This window comes from Arvicanthis niloticus, chromosome 25 (assembly GCF_011762505.2).
Source record: "Arvicanthis niloticus isolate mArvNil1 chromosome 25, mArvNil1.pat.X, whole genome shotgun sequence".
Lineage (NCBI taxonomy): Eukaryota > Metazoa > Chordata > Mammalia > Rodentia > Muridae > Arvicanthis > Arvicanthis niloticus.
In genome coordinates, this window is record NC_133433.1 from 33055924 (window position 1) to 33083174 (window position 27251).

General features: G+C 43.3%; 1 protein-coding gene across 4 annotated transcripts in view; it reads left to right on the forward strand.

The window, feature by feature from the left end:
- The window catches only part of Slco5a1 (solute carrier organic anion transporter family member 5A1), a 200230-nt gene that overhangs the window by 109046 nt on the left and 63933 nt on the right, over window positions 1–27251 (forward strand). For all 4 annotated transcript variants that reach the window (XM_076924350.1, XM_076924353.1, XM_076924351.1 and 1 more), the window contains 2 exons: window positions 20453–20585; window positions 25604–25815. In XM_076924350.1, coding sequence (XP_076780465.1) covers window positions 20453–20585; window positions 25604–25815 — 345 coding nt within the window. The remainder of the gene's footprint in view (window positions 1–20452; window positions 20586–25603; window positions 25816–27251) is intronic.

A 27251-nucleotide genomic window follows, 5' to 3' on the forward strand; every position in this document is an offset into this window, starting at 1 on the left:
CCTCTTCTCCTCTTCTTCCTCTGTCTCCATTTCTCTGGACTTCCAAACTCCCACCAGAATGGCCACTGAAACCCTGTTCACAGCATCCTAGGGCTTCTCTAGTCCACAGTTTCAAAAGCTCTACCAGAATATTCTTGCAAGCCAACTCCACAGACCCAGGAGCCCCACAGTCAGGTCGACCACAAAAGTAGCCTCACTCCTCATTAACAATTTTATACATTAGTTGCTTGTCTTGTTTCTGTGACAAAACACTTGACCAAAACTACTTCAGAAAGAGTCTGCTTGGCTTCAGCAGCAGCATGGAGAACACAGGAGCAGGAGTGGGAGGTCATGTGTTAACAGTCAGGGAGCAAAGGAAGATGAACTAACTCTGGTACTCAGCTTGTCTCCTCATTTTCCCCTTTTAGTCAGAATAGGACCTCAGTCCATGGGATGACGTCACCCACATTAGGGATGGGTCCTCCCTCGTGAGTTAAACCTTTCTGGAAATGCCCTCATAGATATGCCCAGGAGTGTATCTCCTAGGTGATTTCAAATCCAGCTGACCGTGCAGCCTAACCATTGCATCACAGTGCCTGTATCAACATACTGGGGAGTGAGTTTAAGTATATAGCAGGGCGTCTTAACCTTAAAGATACAGTTGGTATGTTTCGACAAATGTTTATAGTTGGGGTATAGGAAGCTTCTATCACCCCCAACAGTTTACATGGATGATTATGTAATTCTACTGCCCCTGACAACCTTTGACATGGTCTCTATCAAAAAATCATGTCAGCATATATGTTTGTTCTTCTTGGATAGCCCAAGGATGGAATTAGATGACAAATATGTGTTTATCTTTAATAAACCCCATTTCTCCCCAATGTGGCTGTACCATTTTGTATTCCCAGCAGCAACATGTGAGAGTTTCAGGGTATGGTCAATGATTTGAATTTTAGCCATTGTGGTGATAGTATGTTGGTGTGTATGTGTGTGTGTGTGTGTGTGTGTGTGTGTGTGTGTGTGTGTGTGTAACTGAACCTAGGCAAGTATATTACCACTGAGCTAAATCCTAAACTGTATTGTAGAAATTGTATTATATGTATCATGGGTATAAGTCTTTTGCCAAACATAATTTACATGTATTTTCTCCTAAACTGTGGTCTAGTCTTTAAAAAAATATTTTTGGAACCGGAGTTAAGAGTTTAGCAGTTAAGAGTGTGTAATGCTTTCTGCAGAACATTCAAAATTAACAATAAATCTTATGTTCCTACAAAGTTAGGAGAAGGGCACTGAGATTTTCCACATTTTTCTTACTCCCAAATCCAGCTTCCCCATCGAATGCACCTTCCACCAGAGTGGGAGGTTTGTTATCATTGACGGACCCATATCTTACAACCATAGCACTGCTAAGTAGAAGAGAAACAGCAGCAGTTTGTCTGGAGTTCACGGGTCAGCTGTGTGAGACATAAATAACTCCTGCAAAGATGTTCATTACAATGGGAGGGCCTCAAGGCCATGAGTAGACCTTACAGGCAGGAGGAGTGCATCTGAAGAAAACACACAACACTTGGAGAGCTAAACAGGATGGACTTTTCAAGAAAAGGAGCAGGTGGGGGTGGGGTTTTGGGGAGGGGTGATGCATGACTTTAATCCCAGAGGATAGCCTGGTCTACAGAGTGAGTCTACACGGAGACTTGATGATGATGAGGACACAGACACGGCATGATTTCCTTTAAAGCCTGGAGAGAAACTTCATTAAGCGTGATAACGAGGGGCTGGAGAGGCGGCTCAATGGTCAGATTGGGCTGTCCTTCCAGAGAACCCAGATCCAATTCTCAGCATCAATATGACATTTTACAGCCACCTGTAATTCCAGTTCCAGGGGGTTCTGGCCCTTACAGGGAGCAGGCATGCATATGGAACACAAGCATACATGTACAGGAAAAACTTCTAAACATAAGATAAAAAAATAATAAAGAGTGAAAATGAGAGAGTTAGGTGCGGGGTAGGGGAGAGAAAGGTAGACAGACTGCGAAGAGAGAGTTGGGGGGGGGCTAAGCCAGAGGAGCCTCTTCAACGAATAGCTTTCATTCCTGAATCAAGTCTCCCAAGTGGTCTCCCTGAAGAACCGCAGACTGATCTCACAAACAAAAGAATGTTTAGTTTTTTTTTTTAAAATATAGTTTAATTTTATTTTTATAACCTTTTAGGGTTGGATGAAAGTTTCACATCATGTGATTTAGCTCAGCATAGTGCATGTGACAAGGAACATGGAATAGTCATAGTCAGGTATTATATACTGAGACATGCTACGTCACCACACAGACTGCTTGCTGACTCTGTACCAGAGAGGGCTGTAGGGACACGTGGCTTGATTCAGGCATTGGGATCATACCCCGAGGTGCATGCCATGTTTTAACAATTATCCAGAGAATACAGTTTATAACTCCTAATGGCATTCATTTCAGTGTGTGTTGGGCATTTGTGTGTGTGTGTGTGTGTGTGTGTGTGTGTGTCTGTCTGTCTTGGGGATCTGAACTCAGGCTCTCACGCTTGCATCCGAGCACTTTACAGACTGAGCTGTCTCCCCAGACTTGGCTGGTACTCATTTTGTGAAAGCATGACTTTCTTTATCACACATGATGTTTGACACAGCGTTGCACTAACTTTTCCTGAGTCGACACAAGCAAATGTCACGTCAGATGGGCTCCAACGCCAGACCAAAAACATTTTTTAAACCAAATTCCTTGCTGAGTTTTTCTTACGTATCATGGGCAAAGGGTTACTTACAGAGCATGTCATGGTAAAGTCTTTAGAGACTGTGGTTGGGTGGAAGTTCCTCATGGAATCCAGCTTTAAATCAGCCTTCTACTTGTATGCCCAGGATCATTTGCAGTGGGCCGGGGAGAGGAATAGCTGGAATCCCAGGCAGGGTCTTCTGAATTTCCTGAGGGAGAGTCTATAGCTCTATTCACATTATCAAAGACCCGGCTACTACTCTATTATCCCAGTCTAGTTGTTATGGCAACAGGAGCATAGTCTGAGAATGGCATCTTGTTATGACCAGAGCAAAAAGCTCCACACAAAGCATAGACATGTTGTATGACTACTGACTGACTAGTGATTAGGGAGTAGGGTGTTTTCAGTAATTGAAAATTCTGGCTATTAGACAATCATATATGTAACTTCCACATTCACAGACTTTGGTAATGATGAAATAAATATACTTGACCCTGAAATGTGTATATGCCATTGCTTATTGTTGTCTTGGTTAGGGTTTCTATTGCTGTGAAGAGACACCATGACCACGGCAACTCTTACAAAGGAAAACATTTCATTGGGGTTTGCTTATAGTTCAGAGGTTTGGCCCGTTATCACCATGGCGGCAAGCGTGGCAGTGTGCAGGCAGCCATGGTGCTGGAGGAGCCCAGTGTTCTACATCTTGATCTGCAGGTGGCAAAAATGAGCCACACTGGACAAAGCTTGAGCATAGGAGACCTCAAAGCCCACACCCATTGTTAGTATTCTGTCTAAACTCCACCTCCCCAGTTGCCTGGCAACAGCCAGGTATGCTCCTCCCCACAGTTACCTGGCAACTGCCAGGTAGGCAGATCCACTATAAAAGGGGCTGCTTGCCCCCTCCTCTTACTCTCTTACTCTCTCTCTTACCCTCTTGCCTCTCTGTCCCCTCCCCCACCTTCCTCTCTCTCCACGTGGTCATGGCCGGTCTCTACTTCTCTTTTCTCTTATCTCTTCCACCTTCCTCTCCCCACCTTTGCCCTATCCCCTGAATAAACCTCCTCTCCCTTGGAACCACGTGGTCCCGAGTGGTCTATTCTGAACTGCGGTCGGACTTCTTAAAAGAACTAATACCCATAGTGACACACCTCCTCCAACAAGGCCACATCTCCTAATAGTGCTACTCCCTATGGGCTAACTGTTCTATGGGGGCTACCTATTCAAAGTGCCACGGTTGTCATCATTCTTTGATGGCTTTGAGAATACTCTAAGGTTGTTTACAGACTCAGACTGTAACTGTGGAGTTAGGCGTGATAATAGAAGTCGTAATAATAAAAATCACTGTTGCAGCTGATATTGCCTGAGCCCCAGAGAGTGTTCAGGACTCTCTGCGTTATCTCATTTTCTTGCATCAGTAACTGTTGGAAGGGGAAGAAATGGTCTTGCTTTTAAAATTTAAGGTAGTAAGCTCAACTAACTCATATTTCCTAAACCTTTCCCTTTGGACTGATTAGCCAATCACATTAGATTGTGAAATCAACCTTCTACCAACAGGATACAACCAAGTTCGTCACCAATATCAAGAATAAAAGATGGTGACTATATTGGCCAATGAGTATTGATAGCGTCATGTGAGTTCTGGCATACCTGTTTTACAAAAAGAATGGCCTTGCCAGGTCACTGTCACTTTGTGTGTTCCTTTATGTGACACAGAAAGTATGTTTTGTTTCTAACAGAAGCAGATAAATCATAATCTTCTGTCAATAGACCAGGAAGGACATCAGTGAGACTGAGTAACTTCTCTGGGATCACAGAGCCAGTCTCCCAAAGAGACCTACACGGATATCTTAGACCTACACAGACATTTGATATGGTAGTCTGAGTTCTTATGAGCCACTTGAATATTGGGTGGCACAGTCATTGACCCTAGAATACTGAACATTATTTTAATCACATTTTTGAGACATGTATCCCAGGCTGGCTGGGAACTTACTGTGTCTTCAAGAATGAACTTGGAGACTGAACTCAGAGCTTTGCACATGCTAGGCAAGCCCTCTCCCAGCAGAGCTCTCTCCATACCCTTATCTTTTACTTTAAAATAAAATCCCAGGTATTAGTTTGGTCATTTGCCATATTTCCTTTACTAGGAATATCACTAGGAAATGCAAAAAAAAAAAAAAAAATGGGTGTATTAGCCTAGGCAAATTTGTATTTAAAAATAATCTTTCTTATTGTTAGATCCTAACAAGGGGAAATGCTTGCACAGAAAAATGCTTCAGTTTGGAATCGATAAAGCACCATTCGCATGTGTTGTTCTGAAAATTAACTGAGAAGATGCATTTAAAATCTTATTATCTTACAGTTGTAAAGGCCCAGCGTTACCTTTTAGAATTACATTGCTCTCCTTACAGTAACTGTAGACTTTGACTACCAGCCTTAGGGACCAGCATTTGCATATGACCTCATATGACCTCACTCCACTGGTGCTTAGGTGTTCCCATGGAGATGGTGCTACTTCAAGTGCCAAGGAGGCTGCTGTGTCACTCTGTGCCTGTTTACCTGGAAGGTGCTTCCTGGCAGTGGCTTAGTCTCCCCAAGAGATAAATTAAACAGCTGGTGCGAGTTGCTGAGTCTTCCCTGTAATTACTGGAGAAAATGTCACACAACATACTTAGAATGCATTTTTCAGTTAATGTGTCTTTTCCTGCCCTCCCGTGGCAGCCAATTAGTAATCAAACCATCTCCTAGGAGATGGGACCTGAGTGAGCTTCCTTTTCATTGGGGATGCTCTTAGTAGTTCTTCAGTTTGCAGTTCCAAAACTATTTAGAAAATTCCAGCTTTTATTTTTTTCTTCATGTACATGTACGCAGCTTTTCATTAAGTTTCTGTCACTTTCTTTGGAGTTTGAAGGCACTGGATCCTAAATGGAATTCGGACAGCAGTTGTCCAAGGTCTAAAGCTGTACCACTTGCTATATGCTGTCTCCTCAATGTCCCTAGAACTTGGCATGGTCATCTGCTCTTCTGACCTTTTGACTGTCCAGCCCCTACCTCTTTCGTGCTGGGGTTACAGGCAACCATCACCATGCCCCATTTTATGTGGTGCTGGGGATAGAACCCAGGGCTTCACATGTACAAGGCTGATGTTAGCTGAGTTATATCCCCAGACAGGAACTGATCTTCTAAATCTTTAAATTGGGGAAAATAATTTTTTTCCCTAAAATTGGTAGGTGTTGGATGGCATGGTGATGTGTGTAGTATAGTTTCTGAAGTCAATCACCAAACAATAATTATGTTATCATATTACTCCTACAGAAATTATACTTTATGAACTGTTACTTAATCAACTAAATATTGTTTGAACTTTATATCCTTATAAGTTTGAATGTTAGAGAAATTGCTATCCCTGTCAATACTGAATTAACAAATGAAGTTTCTTTTTATGTAAACTGTCTTTCATTTTACAATTATAACTCTTTTTGGAGGAGGCTCTTACAATGCAGCCTAAGCTAGCCACGTACTCTGTGCAGTTCCCCTTCCTGAGTACTGGGCTTTTAGACTTACACCACCATGCCAGGCCACATGTATACATTTTTATCCTATATGAGCTTGCCTATTAAAAATATAACAAAGAATCTAGGTGTGGGGGAGTCACCCTTTAATCCCAGTGCTCTGGAGGCAGAAGCAAGCAGATCTTTCTGTGGTTCGAGGCCAGTCTCATCCACATATTGAATCCTAGGCTAGGTCTGTTTGCAGTGAGACTTTGTCTTAAAACATTTTTGAAAACAGAAAAGTGGTGTTTTTTTTTGTTTTTGTTTTTGTTTTTTTGTTTTTTTGGTTTTTTTTTGTTTGTTTTTTGAGAAATGCATGTAATGGAAGTTCACTCAAACCTCTGTGAGTTACAACCACAACTTACAAGCGTATTGGAGGCAAACTTTAAAAGAAGCACTGAGCGCATGCATAGCTAACGTTGAGAACACCACAGACGCTCAGTGAATGCTATTCTTCCCTATAAAGGACAGCACGCGTTTTCTATAATGGGAAAGACAGCAGCTATGTTAGGCTTTGTGGGCTACTCCGTTTCTGTCACGGCTACCCAGCTCTGCTGCTGTGATATGGAAACCCAGTATGCAGATGAATTTGCATAGCTGCATCCCAGTACAGCTTGACTTACTGTATTTGTCTGGTAGTTTGCCAGATCCTGCTTTAGGGCAATAGCTTGGCCTGAGAGAAGTCCCCGTGACTATTAGGTGGATATGGAAACTTGGAGGATTGCTTTCCAAATACTGTCTGCTCGCTTCCCAGTGAGCAGACGCATGCCCACTATGTGCCAGGCGCCCCAGCCAGGCTGCAAGTTAAACAAGGCCACTATAAGTGGACAGGATATTGCAGACATGACACTGCATTTCACATGGCTGAAAAAAAAAAACCAGTTCCGGGGGCTTTTTTTTTTAAATTAAAAAACTAAAAAATATGAAAAATTATAAAGGGCACACCAGAAATCCCACTAAGGTTGTACTACCTGTGAGTGAGAGTTCCCAGGGAGAAGCTGTCCACAAGGGTGTTTGGCTGGTCAGACGGCAGTGATGTGGGGAGGTTGGAATGTTGCAGCTCCAGAGCTTAATAACAAGTGATCTTGGGCTGTCTTTAACCTAGCCATTACTTGTCCCACTTTGTGTTGGACCTAAAATCCTGCTGAACATTATTATGACTAACATATTTTTAAAAAACAAAAGAAACCTTTAGGAATGTATTGACTTAGCAAAAGCCTAGTTTCCCACTAATCAAAGAGTTAGAGTTTTGTCAGACAGAACCCAAGGCCTATAGCAGAGCTCTCCCCATCTTGCTATAAGCCTCCTATACACACACACACACACACACACACACACACGTATACACATACACACATATGTATGTGTATATATATCTGACTATATCTATATCTATATCTATATATCTATATATCTATCTGAAAGATGTCTTCATTTATGGATTTCTTTGTTCTTTATTGTTAATTAATGTTGGAGCATAGAACTTGAGTAAGCTAAGTCAATGATGCTTATATCTGGCTTCTGAATAACCCATCTCTTAATTTTCTAGAGGTGAGAGCTTTGCTTTTGCCATAGCCAAGATAACAAGTTTGAACAAGTGAGCATTTCCATCTAGTTTTTAAAAAAATACTTTACATACCAGAAAATTCATTCCACTCTGTGTACATAATTCAGTGATTTGGGGGGAGGGAGGGGTGTGAATTTAAAAAATTGTGCAGTCTTCACCAGAATCTCCTTTTAGAACATTTCATTTTATTCCTTCTAAAGTTAAACTGGCACAAAATAAGGAAAGCTCAACAGTTAAGAGCACTGGCTGCTCTTCCAGAGGACCCGAGTTCAAAAGCCAGCGCCCACTTGGTGGCTTACAACGGTCTATAACTAGTTCCAGGAAATCCTATGTCCCCTCTGGTCTCCTTAGTTACTGTACCCATGTGGTGCACAGACATACATACTGTCAAAAATACCCACACATAAGTAAGTGAAAGAAAACAGAATAAAAGTTATAAAATCAAGATAAAATAAACTGTATAATTCCACATACAGTTTGAAAGGACTTGGCACCCTCACGATCACTGAATCGTCTGTGAACATATCCAGTGTCATGAGGAGCTTCCTTGAACACCTTTTAACACAGACCCCAGGGAGCAGCAGATTTGCCTGAATTTCGTATGTCAGATCACCTAAGCTGTGTTTTTAAAATGTCTTTCTTTTGCTTACTTTGAAGTTTATCCAGGTTTTAGTGTGTATCATTAATTTATTCCTTTGTGTATCATTAATTCCTTCCTTTGTGTTGATAACCAGCATTCTGGTGTAAGAGAAACATAATATTTCTGTTCCCTTTGAGGTAGACACTCTTAGGCTGTTTCTAGCTTTAGCTACTATGGAGCAAGTGTGCATATTCTGCACATACATGTGCATATATGCGTTTGTCTTTTGTATCAAAACACCTAGGCGTGTCATACATTAGGCATATATTTAGTTCATTAGGACTCTACCAAAGTGTTAGAGCAATTGTACCATTTTAGGTCCCTCCCAGCAGTGTGCGGGAATTCTAATCACTTTACTCTCCCGGGAGTTAACTGTCTGCATAGGTAGTTGGCAGGATTTAATTGCAATTTTAATGTGTTGTAGGTTTGAATGAGAAATCTCCCCTATAGGCTTATGCAGGAATATTTGGTTGCAGAATGGAGGCGCTATTTGGGCTCAGGAGGGGAAGACTTCTGAAGGAAGTGCACCACTGGGCTTTGAGGGGTTCCAGCCTTTTCCCACTTCCAGTTCATTCTCTCTGCTTTGTTCTTCTGCTCTCAGCTTTGTGCTCTGCCCTGTGGGCTGCCACAGAAGCAGCCTCTTCAAGGCTGGGACCCAGGTTCCCTCTGGGACCATAAGCGTCTGTAAGTTGTTTTATCACACAGTAGAAAAGTAAACAGTGCATGTGCATTTTCCCCGACTGAAGACTCTAACATCCCCAGGTTCTTATTTGCCATCCACAGGTCTTCTTTGTAAAGTCTCTGTTCAAGTGTATTTCCCACAGCGATCTCCTAGACTTAGGACATTTTAGGCCTTCTACGCCTTCAGCACCGCTTCTCAAGAATGTGGTCTGTCAATCAACTGGCTTTTGACCAGGGCACAACATAGGACAGATATGTGCCTTGGTCAAAAGCCGGTCGTTTACATGACCGTGTTGGTCAGCCTCTATGTTTTATTTCCCATTGCTTTATCTGTCTCGATGTGGGCCAGCATCTCACTGGCCCAAGAGGGACATTTATAAGTCTTGAAATGTCTATGTTCTCCACTTGAATTGCTGGACATCCAGTCTTTGTATTTTATACAAATTTTAGAATGAGTTTTGGAGTTCCTGCAAAAACCGTGTTGGGATTTTGACTGGAATCCCATGGCATTTACACACCAATTTTGTGAGAATCAATGGCTTAACAACATTGACTTTTCCAAGCCATGAATAAGATATACATCTTTTTCACTTGATTGAGTCTTTAAATTGTTTTAACATTTCATCATAAAGATGTTGCAAATGTTTTTATCTCTATGTTATATGTATGTCTGTATTTATAGATTTCCTATAATAATGATGATAATAATAATAATAATTATTATTATTATATGTATATACAATGTGTGTGTGTCAGTGTAGGTACATAGGGTCAGAGGTCAGATTTCAGAAGTTGTTTCTCTCCTTCCACCTTGGTTTTGAGCAGAATATCTCTGGTTTCTGTTTGCCATGTAATTCAGGCCAGATCACAAATCTCCAGACTTCTTTCTCTGGTTCCTACATCACTATAGAGTGCTGGGATTGCAAAATCATGCTACTATGTCTGATCTTTTCATGTTTCAGGGATTAAAATTCAGTTCAGCAGGCTTGTGTAGAATGCAATTTACCCATCAAACCATCTTGTCACCCCCTCCATGTGTATGTCTGTGTATACATATATATATATATGTGTATATATCATTATATATGTGTGTGTGTATGTATACAATTATATATATATATATATATATATATATATATATATACACACACATATTTGCCAATATACTTTGCACGTTTATATCTTTGATGCTTTTGTTCATGGTATTGTTTCAAACTCCTAACCATTGTGTATATATAGAAATAGAGTTGTTGTTTTTTTTTAAACTTTTGATTCTTTGTGAGTTTCACATCATGCATCCCAGTTTCACTCATCTCCCCATCCCCTGTCTGCCCTTGCAACCTGCCCCCCAAAATAAACACACACACACACACACACACACACACACACACACACACAGACAGACAAACAGGACAAAACAGAGTATACACAATCTTTCGTCATAGAGGCTGTAGTGTGTCACACTATGTCCACACATATTTACTAGCACGTTTTCATTGCAATGAGCCACTGGTCTGGTCCGAGAATCAGAGGTCTCTGGATTCTGTGACACCATCAATATTGGCTCCTCACCTGGATTCCCCCCGATTATCCTATTGTTGCTCTGTGTCATGGGGAATCTGCTGTTTTGGATGGGTAAGGCCAGCCCTTTCACGTGTCCCAACGATTCACGGATGACGTAAATTTTGGAGTGGGCCAACTCAAACCCCTGGTTCTACATATGAGTGGCAGCTGAACTGGTCAGCCCGCCAGCTCTTTTTTTACCTGCAGCACCAGGGTGAGCTCTTCAGCACTGCTCCTGTTGGGCCACCCAGTGCCATCAGCGCAGGGCTGGCTCCCCTGAACCCACTCCTCCAGAGTCAGCTCCACTGTGCTGCCCAGTCGAGGTGTAGGGTCCACTGTCACATGTGCTGCAGCCGGGGAAGAGCTGGGCAGCCGGGGAGGAGCTGGGCCAGGTCTCCTGCTCTCATAACCTCACTAACACCTTTGCCATCAGGGCCAGCTCCACTGTGTTGCCTAGGCCAGGGTCTGGGCCCACTCTCCTGAGTACTGCAGCCAGTGAGGGCCAGAGACAGTTCTGCACAGCACCTGGACACCCGCATGGTCTCTGGTGGCTGCCTAGACCAGGGACATCCCCATGTTCTGTAGTGGTAATATAAGCCATGGACACTGAGCTCTGCAGATGCATAGCCATCAACCTAGATATGGCCCTTGGTGGATTGGAACTTTGCCATGGTGTCAGGTGGTAGGGCCAGCTACTCACAACAGGCTATTCCTCTCCAGCCTCTCCTCTCCAGTTCCATCTCTCTTCATACTGCTCCAACTGTTCCACTTCTTTTCTCCTCCCATCTGTCCACCACATACTTGCACACTGTAGTGGCTCCTAGTGCAGGCGGGCCACGTGGCTGGCAGACCTGACCTCCTTTGTCTGTGCCTCATGGCACGGTATCAAGTGGGCCTCTGGGTTTATACTGCCTGCTGGTGTGGCATGACAATGGTGTGGCATGACAATGGTGTGGCATGGCAGGTGGCAGGTCTGTGGATATTTTTCCCCTCCCATACTGCACACAGCTCTGTGTGGGGACAGGTGTGGCTTCGTGTGTCCTCTGCTGTGCTGTGCTGTGCTGCGGAGGGCAGGTCTGTGGTGTCTGCTGCTTGGCATCTCTGGCTGTCTTTCTCCTTCCACACTGCTGCATAGCAGGAGGTGGGGTTCTGTGTGTCTGTGATCGCCCATGCTGAGAGGAGGAGAGCAGGTCTGAATATAGTTGATTTTAATACTAACATCTTTCATACTTTCCAAACTCGCTCATTGGCTCTATGAGCCTTTTTTTAAAATGCACTTTTTCTTATTTAAATTTATGTTTTTGTCAAAATTATGATCCCACTGTCAAAGTATTTTTTTTTATTTTTATTCACACTTTAGAGGGAAGCATTTTCCCTAGGTATAAAGCTTTTTTCTCATAAGTATTAAAATTGATAGCCCCACTATGTCTCTATATTTTGTTGGTCTCTCTGTTATTACCCACATCTCTGTCTTTTCTTATATATAGTATGTACTGATAAGTATTGTCTTTGGGCTGGGAATGGATCTCGGTTGGTAGATTGCTTGTCTAGCATGCATGAAACCCTGGGTTCAACCCGCACCTCTGCATGAGTCAAGCGCAAACATCAGAACTGCCAAGCTATCTTCAACTCTCCAGTGAACTGAAAGACAGCTCGGAATACACGAGACCTATCTCAAACCCATAAATGATCTATCTATCTATCTATCTATCTATCTATCTATCTATCTATCTATCTATCCATCCATATATCTATATATCTTTACCTATGTGTATAAAGACATTAAAAGCCTGTCTATGCAAGTCTGCAAGTCTGCAAGTCTGCGCCAGTAACCTGTAAGAATCACTAGTCCACTGCTGTTTATAACGTGCCTCAACACTGATACCCCACTCTTTGCTGGCTACTGACTGGCCTCACAGTTTGTTGGTTGATTTTTCTCTTCTTTTGGTACTGTGTAGAGGTTCACGTTTCTCACTAGTGTTTTGATTAGCTTCCTTAGCAGGTCTTCCTGACAGCCATCCTTGAGGGCCATCCTGGGGCACTAATTGTGCACACTCACAGGTGGCCACTTTGATACTTTGAAGTCACAGTGCATGAGATAGCCTCCTCCTAGGCCCCAGGTAGTAATTAAGGGCAAATGGATCCTTCTGTGTGCAGTTGTGCATTCTTTTTGAGAGGACAAGTTATACCCTAAATAATTTTCAGATTTCTTTGAGAATATTTCTATAGGATGGTTCTTTTCTCCCTCCCTCCCTCCCTCCCTCCCTCCTTCCCTCCCTCCCTCCCTCCCTCCTTCCCTCCCTCCCTCCCCCCTCCTTCCCTCCCTCCCTCCCCCCTCCTTCCCTCCCTCCCTCCCTCCTTCCTTCCTTCCTTCCTTCCTTCCTTCCTTCCTTCCTTCCCATCTGTCTCTGTCTCTCTGTCTGTTATACTACATCCTGACCAGAGTTCTCCCTCACTTCTCTCCTTCCAGTCCCTTTTCCCTAGCCTCCCCAACCCCCACCATCTTCTCCTCTGTTTCTCTTCAGAAAATGGCAGGCCTCCCAGGGATACCAACCAAACATGGCATAACATGTTGCATTAAGACTTGGCATCTCCCCTCATATCAAGGCTGGACAGGGCGATCCAGCAGGAGAAATGAGTATGGGATGACTCTTAATGCAAATCAGTGGTTGCTGCTGGGAGGAACAGTGAGGGATCTATTTAAGGGCCACACCCCGCTCCTTCATGACCTGAGATGATCCTTGGATGCCTTAGCAGGTGACAGACTGTTCCCCGACTGCTGTGGCAGCTGGTCTTTTGCTGTCAGGTCTTCGTCAAAGTAATTGAATCTTCTAAAAGGAAAAAAAAATCACTTCTCAAAATAACTGAGAATAAGGAACCCTTATCCCTGTATTGGTGAGGGGAAGGAATGAGGGACGGGATATTCTCTTTAAATCTGGTCCTCTGGTACAATAAAGTATATTGGCAATCTTCCAGGAACCTGACAGCAATTGGACGAAAGTTGGTGTCACTACTGTGATATTGCAGCGAAGTGTGGATGACTTTTCATGCTTCTAATCTTCAGCAGCTGTGTTACTAAGCATGTATGACACGTGTTCTCCCATTGCTGTGTCCCATGCCAGGGTCAATAGGCGTTTGAGGACCTCAGGCATGTATACAGAACACAAGTCCATGGCATGGTTTTAGGTACAAACCCAGATTCTGAGCCTGGACCCAAATCACATTTCTAGCTAATCCATTGTCTGACTCAGTTCCTGAGGTTAGTGATGGTCTCATGGGGCAGCTGAGAAGATAAATCCTCGTCCTATGGGGATGTAGAGAGCTCTATGCAGAGTAGAGAGATGCTGGGGGCAGGGATCAGCTTAGATGTAGACGCTGATAAATAAAAGATCAAGATTAGATGTTTGTGTGGCAATCCAGTCCAGTTACCAGGAGGCTGTGAAGTCCCAAGAAACTCCAGCTAGGGAGGGGTGATGGCCCATGCAAAGGCAAAGTTGAGGGCATCGTGGCTGTAAACAATGGGGACCAACGTTGTAAGTCACAGACTCTGGGATGGGAGGAGAAGGATCTCAAGGATAGACAGGGGTCCCTAGAGAGCAAGTAGACTACGGTTTAGACTGTCATAAGGATGAGGGTCCAACTGCTTTTGTTTATTTACTCAAGATTCACAGCTAGAGTCTTCATCTTGTCTCCATTCAACACATCTTTATCAGTTTATGGTCAGCACTCCTCAGTCATCGATAATGAGGAAATGAAGAATAGTCCCTCGTCTTATAGCACTGACATTTCCATGAGAGAGGTAGATGCCAAGAGACCAACAAGTACATGCCACATATGTGTACTGATGGAAATTCCAACAGGCAGGGCAACAGGGAGTGGTGATGGCTGGTGTTGGACTCTGTGTGTCGAGCTCCACTTGCTCCTTGCCCAGTGCTGGAAATGGCCGTCTCACCCAGCTCCCATGGCTGGCTTGCTAAGCTGTCCAACAGCTGTCTCTCCTGAGAATGCCTGGAGCCACCACTCGAGTTCCACCTACCGACTGCCCCCACGGTTGGCTCTGCCGACCACCAATGACTGCTCAGCAGTTACGCCCACTCTCACACCCACCTGAATCGTTGCAAATGGAAAACACCAGACAATATTAATATTTTAAAATTGGCTAAACGACAGTACTGCTGGTCTCAGAATCTATTGTTCTAAAGGCATCAGCTATTCTATATTAGAATTCATCCAGTGGTTGCCACCAGATCTAATAGCCCCCAGGTGTACATGGTGTCCATTTTCTCTGCTCCACAGCCTGGCCGAAAAACAAAAACAAAAACAAAAACAAAAACAAAAACAAAACCAAAAACAAACAAAAGCAAAAACAGACCCATTCTCTATGTCATCTCCTCCTCTTCCTCCTGGGACCTGGGAAATCCACCTCTATATCTTTGCTCAGCAATTGGCTTTTACTGTCTTTATTTACTCAAATAATTAGGGAATCTCCCTCTACATAGACCCTACAGGGAGCCATGACTGCTCTGTAGAGTGGTGTTTGATCAGAGTTCTGGAGAAGTCTGGGACTGGGCCATATTCGCATGGAGGGAATCTTTGGCCTGAGAACAGCATCTGACTGGCCTGGTCTGGTCACCTACCAGTGAATCATGTGGGACATGATCCAATGGAAAACAGGATGGATGCACAAGGAATGTGTGACAAAAGAAAATGGGCTTGCTTTGACTAGAAGAGGCCATACAGACTCAATAAGCAGGAAAAGGATGTCCACTCTAGCTGAGGGTATCAGTTCTCTCAGTGAATTCTGCCCACAAACAAGCAGAAGGCGAGGGAAAGGGAGAGTACTCAAGCGTGAGTTGAACAGAGATCTCTGGAAGTCACATGGTACTATGGATTCTCAGAATCCCACAGACTTCTTCAAGAGAGACACAGCAAAGCAGGGGAAAGATGGACTATGATTGACTACCCAACTTAGGTGTTGACATCTACCCTCATTGCCCAGAGAAAGTGACTTTTTCCTTTACAGTCAAAATTTCCACTGGACACTGCACAGCGGAAGAACCTGCCACTGACACCTGCAGGTCTCACTGCTCTCAGGGGAGAGGATCTCACCCAGTTGCCTGTGCACTGAGGTCTAAGAATGATGCCTGATAGGCGGTAGTGTTCACCTTCCTCCATCTTGCGTTTGAGATTGTGAAATGTCTCCATGTTTTAGCATGTATCACTGATGTATTCTTTAAGACTGACAAGCAGTACTCTAGTGCATGAACTTACTCCAGTTTTCAGTCCACTTATTCCAAGATCTCTTAGGTGGTTCCAGTTTTAGCTTCCACAAATAAAATACCACGAATACTTGCAGCTTCCTGAACACACTTCCAGACTTCTGTGCCTTTGTCCATGCAGGTTGCTCTGCCTACATCCTGAGAAGCTTACACCAAAAGTCATCCCTTCAGACGACCTTCTCCCTTGACTTACTACAACAAATATTTTCTCCCCCCTCCCCAGTCTTCAATATATTGTTGATGTCCCATCTAGTTAATGCACCTTAAATCATAGTTTTATGTGTTTCTTCTCTGGGAGACCCTTTGTCAGTCATAGTTACCTTTTCAATGGCCCTAGCTTGCACCAGTGCCTTCTCAAAGAGGATGCAGCTGAAAGAGTGACTTATTCAGTGCTAGGATGTGAAACCAGAAAGGCCTTCCTCTGTATGGCAACATGATACTGGAATCTTTTTTTTTTTTTTTTTTTTTTTGTGCTTGAGCCTCTCAGTTTCCCATATCCCATGAGGCATATGGCTGGACAGCTAACTGCTGTCAGAAATTCTGGAATCACTTCCTGTGATTCAGGACTGGGTAGAGAGGCAGGCTGAAGAATCTGACAGGGACTGTAGAATTAAAAAAGCTACACCATAGAGTTGGAATCAACTCACCTGAACAGCTTCATCTGTGACTCCTTCAATGCACCCCAGGGGGTTTTGTGATGAAGGAGAAATATCTTTAATTCTTCTTGAAATGGGAATGACAACTTGATAGGGGCTGAGGAAATTTGGGAGGGTGTGGCCACAGGTGATCTTGCCTCTTCTCCCTAGTCTCCACTGAGGTCTCCAGAGCCACTTAGGAGCACATGAACCAGTGTCCTGGTTTGTCTAGTATCAGTGCTTGCTCTTTAGAGACCTTGGATTTAGAAGTTACCTGTTTGCCTAAAGGGGTAACATGGGAGAGAATCACCATTCTACTTAGCCTCTTATGCCATGTGAGCAGCTAATTGCTGAGACTTCGCTCTACCTCCCACAGAGGAAGTTTTAAGACAACATAACATTAGAATCTGGCATGGTGACTCTCTTTCAATCCAAGCTTACAGCGAGCCAAGAATAGAGCAGAAAGATGTGAAAAATGTATAGTTTGGCAAGGAAAGCAGCATGAGCTAATCTAAAGTTGGCAGGCAGCTGAGAAGAAGATCAAGGTAATTACTAAAGAGCTTTGCATAGTTGAAGAGAGACCTTGCCCTTTGTACTGGAGCAGTAGGAAAAGTACCTGGAGGGCAAGACCTCTCTCATGGGAAACAGCCGGTGACACCACAAACTCATTTGGGATACTTTCATTTAGGAAGAAAGTGCTTGAAAAGCAGAGGCCTAAGTAGGGAGTTCAGGGCCTCCATGTCACAACGAGACCACACCTACAATAGTGTTTTCTCAGCTTCATCTGCCTTGACACTCAAAGTCTACAGCAATTGTGGTGAAAGAGACCAGGCTACGTCTTGTGTTGATAGGAGAACTTGGGGTCATCTCCCATATAGTACTTGGCTTGAAGTCATGTGGGCAGGGTTATGGAAGCTTACACCGAGGTTTCGGAGTGCTCAGACACAAACAAGTGTGTGCATCACCCCTCCCCCATGACTCAGGGACCATTGTGGAAGAGGGGCAGAGAGACATTACATCACCGAATTTTGAAAATTTCATCTCTAGTTTATAAAGTAGCTGAGGTTTTCTGGTGACCGTTACTTGATGGGTTCTCCATCTGCTGGGTAATTGTGTGGGGTTGCTGTACACACATGCCATTGTGCCCAGGTGTAAACAGAGGGACCACAGTACCCCTTCCAGATCTATGTGAGTAGTGAATAAGAAACCTCTTTTACACCAGAAGAACTGTCTGGGGATGAGGACTCATGTCCACTTTGGCCTCTTTATAGTGTTAAGTTCTAAGTGGGTGTGGCTTGCTTGGCATTGCAAACCTTAATTTTATCTTCCTGTGCAAACAGAAATACCTATACCTTAAAGAGGTGCTTTCTATCTTTGGTTGACAGAGGAGGCTGTAGATAGGTTTTCAAGGAGTTTGTCAAAGTCCTAATTTTATACACTGGAAACACACTTCTTCAGGGCACCACATGTAGGACTTGCCTCTGTTCTGGACTTACTCGGGCAATGGAGGTACAGTTCTGTTGTAACAGTGGACGATTCTGTAAAACAAGCATTGTGACTTATATTTGTAACAATGTGAAAGGTGAGTAAAGGAATAAACTGCAGTCTTGGTTTTGTCTGCGATTTTAAGAATAATGTTGGGATAGAAACTTATTCAGGTATAGATAATGAAGTCGAGTGAAGCCATTCTGATAAGTTTCTGGGAACAATACGCTGTTTGAAGACCAGATGCTTAAACATCTATTTGGTGGTTGCAAATGAATGACAGGAAGAATGAGAAATGCTTAACACCGGTGTCTGTTCGTGTCCTGTCCAGCAGGACATTAAACAGGAGTCTGGGGAAGTCACCTGAAAGAGAACGGGGGGGGGGGGGGGAGGAGGATACAGGCAAAGATGCAAAGAATGGCGATCTGTCTATAGGCCGATCAGATTGCAGTTTTTACTTTTTCGCACAGGGGTTATATACACAAAAAGGTAGGATGTTGGGGAAGGGGATGACGCAGGAGCGTAAGTGTTTTTAGGGGGAATACAGATATCTTCCAGAATAGATTATCAGCTGGGTGAAGCTTCAGGGAACAGGTCACTCTGACTCCACCTATAATTCACTTGTCCCTATCTAAGTTAGGGATAATAATAATAATAATAATAATAATAATAATAATAATAGTAATCCATTGAGGTTACTGATCTACAAGGTCTATGACTAGAGCCTGGCAACGTCCACCAAAGCTGCTTGTTTACAATAGCTTCTAGCCATTTATTTCAAGGTTTTTTTCACAGAGACCCCAGACTTTGTACTAGCAGGCTGGCTTTAAGCTTATAGCTGATTCCAGGCCTTCAGTGTACAAGCAGAGATGCCCCTGACATGTTCATCATGCCTGTGTGCAGCAGTAACTTGAAGATGTCTATGGATCTGCCCCCAAAGATGGAGTTTAGTAGGAGAAAAGGGGTCAGGAGGTTTTCAGTGACTTTCAAGGAATTCCGTAACCCACCTCAAGATTTCCAATTTGCTTTTCAGAATTTTCAGAACTATAGAGATGAAAATAGAAATGCGGACAAATGAAATAGAGGCAGAAATGGTGGTGTGTACCTGTGCCTTCATAACCTGAAGGCTAATGCAAGAGTACCCCAAGGTCAGGGATAGCCTGGGGTACCTCCTGTCTCAAAACCTAGCAAAATAATGCTAGTAACTTTGTTCTTTTTTTTTGACACAAATTTATTTTGATGGCAAAAGTATTTTGAATCCAGGGACTGCCTTTCTGACCTGTGTACAGTGAGACATCCTCACCCAGCTCTTTAGACACATTTTCAACACACTATTTTCTGGTTCATCAGTGGTTGATGGTTTCCACATAGACCTTCTAAATAATGTCATTTAGGGATATTTACTCTTTTTAAAGTAAGTTTCCTCAATTGGTAATGAGCCAAGTACATTTTAAAACCTCATTTGATTCTAAAATGGTAGTTAGTAAAAACAGTGGGGCTGCCTGTTGCCTGCTAGTTCAATTGAATCCAGCCTTCAGGGTAACTCTGCCCCCCAGATTTGTCGTCTTGCTAGAATGTTCCAGCTGTGACAAATGACACATTCCTCTCCTCTCCTCTCCTCTCCTCTCCTCTCCTCTCCTCTCCTCTCCTCTCCTCTCCTCTCCTCTCCTCTCCTCTCTCTCCCCTCCTCTTCCCTTCCCTCCCCTCCTCTCCGTTTCCCTCCCCTCCTCTCACCTACCTTCTCCTTTCCTTTCTTTTGGCTAGTTGATATGGCCTCATTAACTAGCCTGGGTCTCTACTTTCAAAAATTGAATTTAAATCTCTTGACCAGGACCCTGTTAGTAACCATAATGAATCTTACCAATTCATAATGAAATTAAAGACATGAAAACAGAGGAGGGACTAGGTGGGAATAGGCAGGGCATTGGCAAGAAGGGAACAGAGTTAAGGGCATGAATATGATAAAAATATATGTATGTATGACAATGCCACAGTGAGACACATTATTATACACAATTAATGTATGCTAATAAAAAAGAGAAATTGGAATTTAGTGGTTCTAAAGCATGGCCTGGATACTCATATTAAAAGCCAAAGCAGAAACAGCTGCAAAGCTCGTTTAAGTGACTCTGATACAGAAAGAAGGGAAAAGGGGAAGGGGAAAATTTGAAGACCAATGTCAGTATGAACATTTCAGAAGATAGCCATTGAACACAGCTGTAGTATATAAGGTCTTATGTAATGTTGCTGTCTGTCCCCTTTCCTCTGTCTCCTCAGCATCTGTCTTGTGTAACGCTGCTCTCTGTCCCCTGTCCCCTCTGTCTCCTCAGCCATCATGTACGTCATGGGAGCACTTGGCCCTGCAGTAGGATACTTACTAGGTGGGCTGCTCATTGGCTTTTATGTGGATCCCAGAAGTCCTGTTCACCTTGATCAGAATGACCCTCGGTTCATCGGAAACTGGTGAGTATTTCCCACATTTTCTATTTCGGTTTTTACTACTAATCCGTAGTTACAATTTCCCCAGCAGAAAGGGAAAAGGTAGCTAGCTAGGCATTACCTGCAATCGATGGTAGGGAGAATAATTTCCCCCACAAATAGCCATTTTCTTAACCCCAGAGCTTATGAATATGGAACCTTATATGGTGAGGGGACTTTGAAGAGGGGAGTCACATTAAGGATTTTGTGGGGAGGGTATCCTAGGTGAAGGGCGAGGGAGGTGGCCAGATTTAGGGGGTCTGCTGATTAAAGAGGAGAGCCTGGCAGTTCATTCTGAAGATGGATGAAGGGCTGTGAACAAAAGAATGCAGGCAGGGCCTCTAAATGTTAGGGAGGGAAGACGGGTTCTTTTTTAGCCAACACTTTCATCTGGGATGTGCAGTAGATACCCAAAGCCCAGAACCCGGAGCTGATTGAGTGTGTTGTTGGAGCTGATGGACTTGTGTTGTGTGGGTCACTCCATGTGTGATAGCTTGTCAGAACATCAACAAGAAGCTAAAACAAAAGTGTCTGGATCACTGTGTCCAAAGCAGAGTACAGGAAGAGGATATCCATGATCCAGAGAGGACTTTTGGGAAGATTGTTTAACCCCATGTCCCATTACCTTTTCTGTGCTGTAGAGAGGAAAAATACTTTCTGTTCTACTTGGGGTTTTGTTACTGTGATAAAACACTGACCCAACCTGATTTGGGGGAACAATGGATTTATGTCAGTTTGCATCACTGAGGGGAGCTAAGGCAGAAACTCTTAAGCAGAAACCACTGATGCTTGCTGACATGCTTCTCATGGCTTGCTCAGCTTGCATCTTTACCTCAGAGCCACCTGCCTAGGGTTGGAACCACCCGTAGTGGACTGGGTTTTCCCACATCCGTCATTAATCGTCATTAATCGAGAAAATGCCTGAAGACTTGCCCACACACCAGTCTGATGGAGGAGTTCCCCAGTTGAGAGTCTTTTCCTGGTGACAGTTGTTGGTATGGAGATGACAAAAAACTATGACGTGTGTGCCTGTCCTCTCGAGCTCAGATCGGTAGCACTTCTTTTCTGTTTCTCCACTCTGAGCACATATTTTCTTTTTGGAAACAGTTTTTCCCATATGTGCTGTACATTTAGCTGTTTTCTCACTTGCTAGAGAGTTCTGACGCAAAAGTGATGCTCCAGACTCAGGGCAATTTCAACATCAGGTGTTATACTATTTCTCTTCAGAGCCAGATTTGTGTTTTAATTTTTCATGGGCCTCAACTCGAGTAAAACAAGTTCTTTTTTTATGAGAGCAAAGCCAGTAGCTGAAAATATAGAATGTTTTATCCTATTTTATTATAGGACGAGAGTCATGTGACTCTGTGGTTGATGGGAAATAGGTGTAACACAAATTTCAAAGCAGTTAACAGATACTAAGGAGGCCACTTGATAGTTTTGATTTTTATTGTAACCCTCATTGAAAGTAGATGGACTAAGACCCACGTGGACTTGGCCTGCAGAGTGTTTGAGTCATACAAAGGCGGGGATCGATGGGGGGGCTTGCCAGCAGTGGGGAATAGTAAGGACTTTGAGGTCTAGACACAGAGAGATTTTGTTCTCAGCTGTTTTTATTGTAGTTCTGGAATAAGTCAGAGTAGAAATTGTTTTTGTCATGGTTTGAAAACAGATTCCTAAAATATACTTATGAATGTCCAGTGTACATCCTGTATCCTACTTAGATATCCTGAGGCCAGTTCAGTAGGAAGGGAACTCGGGGAGGGAAAGATGGCAGGTCACACCAACAGAAAAGCAAGAGGTAGGAAGAATGGCAGGGGCTTTAGTCTGCCCCATGCCTAGTGCTGTCATTTACCAGTGGTTGACAGGCATCAGCTGGCAGCAGGATGGGTCTCTGTGGAACACAGAGCGGCAAGTTGAATTCCTGTAGTGTACGCCTAAGAGCTGAGTGGGTTTCTGGACATTGCTTCTCTGTGCCTAGGTTGTAGGGTTGTTGTGAGGAGCGAGTTGACTATGGTGAGCTCTCAGCTCCCTTGCTTTGGTTTTCCTGGCCTTCTGGCAGGGTGTTTTTGTTTGTTTGTTTCTTTTTTGCAGTTCAGTAGGGTGTTGAGTGCTGGTCGTGGGCACAGCCGGCAGGTGCCCCGTCCCTGTGATACATTCCCAGTCTTCTCTTCCACCTTTTTATTTTCACTCCTAGTCTCACCAAGCTGCTCAGGCTGGCCTTGGACTCACTTGTAGCCAAGGCTGGCCTTGAACTTGCAGTCTTCCAGTCTTAGCCTTCTGAGTAGCTAGGATTATGGACCTGCAGCACCAGACCAAGGCATCTTCATTGCTTTGAATTTAACAGTAGTCAGATAATTTTATCTACCCACCTGACAGTTAAATCTTAATTTTGTAAATGACCACCAGTTTAGAACTGAGGTTTTTTTTTTTTTAATGAATTAGAGTGGTTTTTTTTTTTTTTTTTTCTATTCGGTAGTCTTGCTGGTTATAGGTTTCTCACTGAATACAATACTTAGAACCAAAGATATGTTTTCATTGAACAGAGGTTGAAGGAGTGAAGAGAGACATTATGCTGGTATTTATTAGACACCTACTGTGTGGCAAGCATTATAATAGAGCTTTACAAACATATTCATTTAAGTCTTTTAACAATCAAATGGAGCTTTTAACATCATGCCCATTTTATAGGTCAGGCAACTAATATCCAGGGAGTTGAATTGCATGAATAAAGCCTCTGTGTGGCATGCTGGGTTAAGGAACTGACAGGAGTGGAGCCATTTGTCAGTCTCCTGGTTTGAAGAAGGGTTCCTGAGAAGGGTTTGGACATCTGGGCCCCTCAAAGTTAACTGTTACAGAGGTGTCTTCTTCCAACACATGCTGCATCTTTTCCCGTCACGGCTCCTCCCAGCGTCCCCTTCAGCTGTGTGTGTAGAGGCTGCCATTATTGTATGCTTCACATGATTATTTCTTGAGGCTATTGAAGAACACGAGCTGGTTTACTTTGCTTCTAGTTGACCCCAAGCTCTCCCATCTTTATTTGCTTGCCATGTTTCTTCCCTTCCTCTGAGACTGTATCTTGAGGATTGGCAAAATAGCTCAGTGGGTATAGGTGCTCGATGCACAAGCCTGGTTACCTGAATTCACTCCTGGGAACCTGTGTAAAGGTTGAAGGAGAGGACTGTTGCCACACACGCACACTGCTGCCATACCACAACACATGTGTATTAAATAAACATCTCAAGATTTAGAAACAAGAGTACCATCAAGAGTAGCATCATCCTAGGCTAGGGGAAGGTTGGGAATCTAGTCTGAGAGCATATCTACATTACAAACAAACCCAAAGTGGCTGCCGCACATTACCTGCTGGTCTGGAGTGGGTGTTTCATTAGGTCTGTCATAAGCACCATTTATTTAAATCTGACGACTCTCAAAAGCATTTTTAAACCTTCTTTTCAAATGAGAAACTCAACTGGGAAAAGTGAAATCATTCCCTCATTAACTCAGGGCTCCATGTCCAGGGGTGGAACCATCGGCAGCAGGCTGGGCCCTCTCACATAAACCATTTATCAAGAAAATGGCCACAGACTTGCCCACACACCAGTCTGATAGAGGCGTTCCCCAGTTGAGATTCCTTAGTTGATATGTGGTGAAGACAGGGTCCAAACCCAGATGTATCTAAGCCACAACTCATGACTGCCCTGAGTCCACTGTCTGTTGTCTCCAGGGAGGACATGAGGCAGACAGTGGGGAGGCTTGGGGATCTTAAAGGCCAGAAGGCAAATGGGTGTGCTACAGACAGTGACTGATGAAGGCCTGTAATCAGCCAGGCTCTGAAGGAGCCATATCGATCTAGCTATGTTCCCCAACGCTGATACCCACCATCCATTTTAAACCTATTTCTTTCAATATATGCATTGAACAAATTTTTGAATCTCTAACCTGTCCCAAGCACTAGATTGATGATTATACACTCCTAGGAAGCTCTCTAGTACACAAACCACAGAATAAGATGCAAGTTCATCTGTGTACCTTGTTGCACTCCTGAGTGGTTGTTTCTTGCTTCTCTGGCTCTCTTAAGTTCTTCACAAAAAAAGGTGAACCCTGAATGTCTTGATGTCCATCATGTTTGTTAAAGGCTGTGAAGACTGAATAAGGGATGAGCAATGCGTGCTTAAGTACTTGCAAAGTGTTTGAACCGCATCAGCAATACAAATGCACATTGGACAGAGTTGGGAGTAAAGCTTCAATTGCCAGCATCAAAAAGTTGAAAAACAAACCACATTTCACATTCATTTTTGTGTTTTTTAAGAAAGAAAGAAAAAAAAAGGTGAGCCAGGCACATGCCATCCCAGCACTCGGGAGGCAGAGGCAGGAGGCACATGTCTGTGAGTTTGAGGTCAGCCTGGTCTACAGCGGGAGTTCTAAGACAACCGGAGCTACACAGAGAAACCCTGTCTCAAAAAACAGGTGATGGTGTATACTGCTCCTCACGGCGTGTGGGACAGTCTATTGTTGTAGTAAATTTATTGTAGCCAGGTGTGGTGACTCAATCCTGTCATCATAGCACTTGGGAAACAGAGGGAGGCAGGTGTCATGGTCACCCTGAAGTAGTAACCAATTGAGGCTAGTTTGGGCTACTTGAGTCTCAGGCTTAAACAGAGGGAAACAAAATAAAACAAAAACTATTATGAAATAAATGCACACTGTAGTAGTAATAATTGTGTCAGCAGATCCATAGCTGCTCAGGATTATTGAATGACATCCTAATCAAGTTGTTGAATATATTAGCCACTATGGTCCTAGTATAATTATGAATTTTCCATTCATACCACAGAAAGGCAAGTTACCTTTGCTTTCTCAGTTTGTTCTGTTTTCTTCTGCCTTATAATAGATGAAGGTAAAATGATTTCTCTGTATTTTTATCCTGACAAACCTCATTCTCTGCTTTGTTCTTACTCCCAAACTGAAGCCATAAATACAACTGACATTTCCCAATTTTCTAGGTGGAGTGGATTCCTTCTTTGTGCCATTGCAATGTTTCTTGTGATATTCCCAATGTTTACTTTTCCAAAAAAGCTTCCACCTCGACACAAGAAAAAGAAAAAATTTTCTGCCGATGTCGTTAGCGATGATGACATAATCAAGGAGAAATCAAACACAAGCGAGCAAGTGAACAAAAAAGTTTCTTCAATGGGCTTTGGAAAGAATGTCAGAGGTAAAGTATATCTCTTACGGGAATTCATGCATGGTACTTTAGGCCGGTGCTCTGCCAAGTGTGGGTCCAAGGATGTGTGGCTCAGCGGTAGAGGGCCGAGGCCTTGAGTTTGACACTCAGCAGGGCCCCAAAATATGAACCCTGTGACTTAACACCAGGTTCCCCCACAGGTGTTTGGTGCTCACTGGCCAGATAAGGACTGCATTTGAGAGGAAGTGCTACAAATGTCACTTTAACAATTTGAGAGAATGACCTCTTCGAGGGATGTGTGGGAGAGCAAAAGCAGGGTGGGGCAGTGACACAGAGTGACAGTTGAGAAGAGGGACAAGTAAGAACACAACAAAATGACAGATATGTATAGAGAGCTGCAACAGAACCTATTGCTCTGTGAACTAGTTTTTAAAAAAGAAACTTAAGTGAATGATTTCATCTGTTGAATTTGATAACAGTAATAAAAGGTTAGGCTTTTATTTTGCAAGTCTTTAAAAGGAGGGATAGCCTGAGGACCAGAGATCCAATTCTGGATCCCATGGTAGCTGAATAGAAACACTCTCAAGGAATGTCCTCTTACCTCTCAACTCACATGAGGTGACATGAGCTTGACACTCATGTGCACACATCATACACACACACACACACACACACACACACACACACACACACACTAATAGTGAAAAATAAAAACAAAACATAAAAACAAACAGACAAAAATCCTGACAATTCATTTGAGTGTGTTTTGCAAAAAATTACTAGTAGATGATAGATTAAATTATATAAGAAATGGCCCACCCTGCGGGAAGTTTGAGGGTCACTTCTTTAGGTCACAAAGATACCCAGAACTAGATGTCGCATTCACTGCAATTTCTGATGTCTGACTTCTAACACCACGATTACATTGCATAAAGCAGAGTTTGTTCTAGGGAAGCAGTAAGGTAGTATAGGGTGATCCTTATATAAGTATAAAAATTCACTTGGACGGAATACTATTCTTTGGTGACCCCATTAGTTATGGACTCATCTGTGTGGCTGTTCTGGCAGAAGAGCATTTGTAGAAGGGACTATCCTGTGTTTTCATTTTTATTTCTCTTAAAAATAATGAGTTTAGCATACCTTTAATCCTAGGGTGGGGCCAGGGCAGGGAAGTTTGAATTTGAGGCCAGCTTGATATATAGAGAGAATTCTTACAGTACTTACTGCAAAGCGGCTGTTGGAAGTGACATTTTAATATCTAATCCAGCTTGGAGAAGGTCAAATGAAACCTCTGGGTCCAAATTCAGGCTTGGTATGATCTTCATCACGGAGCCAAGGCTCCTGGTAACGGTCTGGCATTACAGAATGGTTTAGATTTCATTCTGAGTTAAATGGGAGTTGGAGTCCTGAGTACTTTTTTCTCTCCTTGTCTGGAGCAGGGTTTCCTTTCATCTTTATTTTTTGTT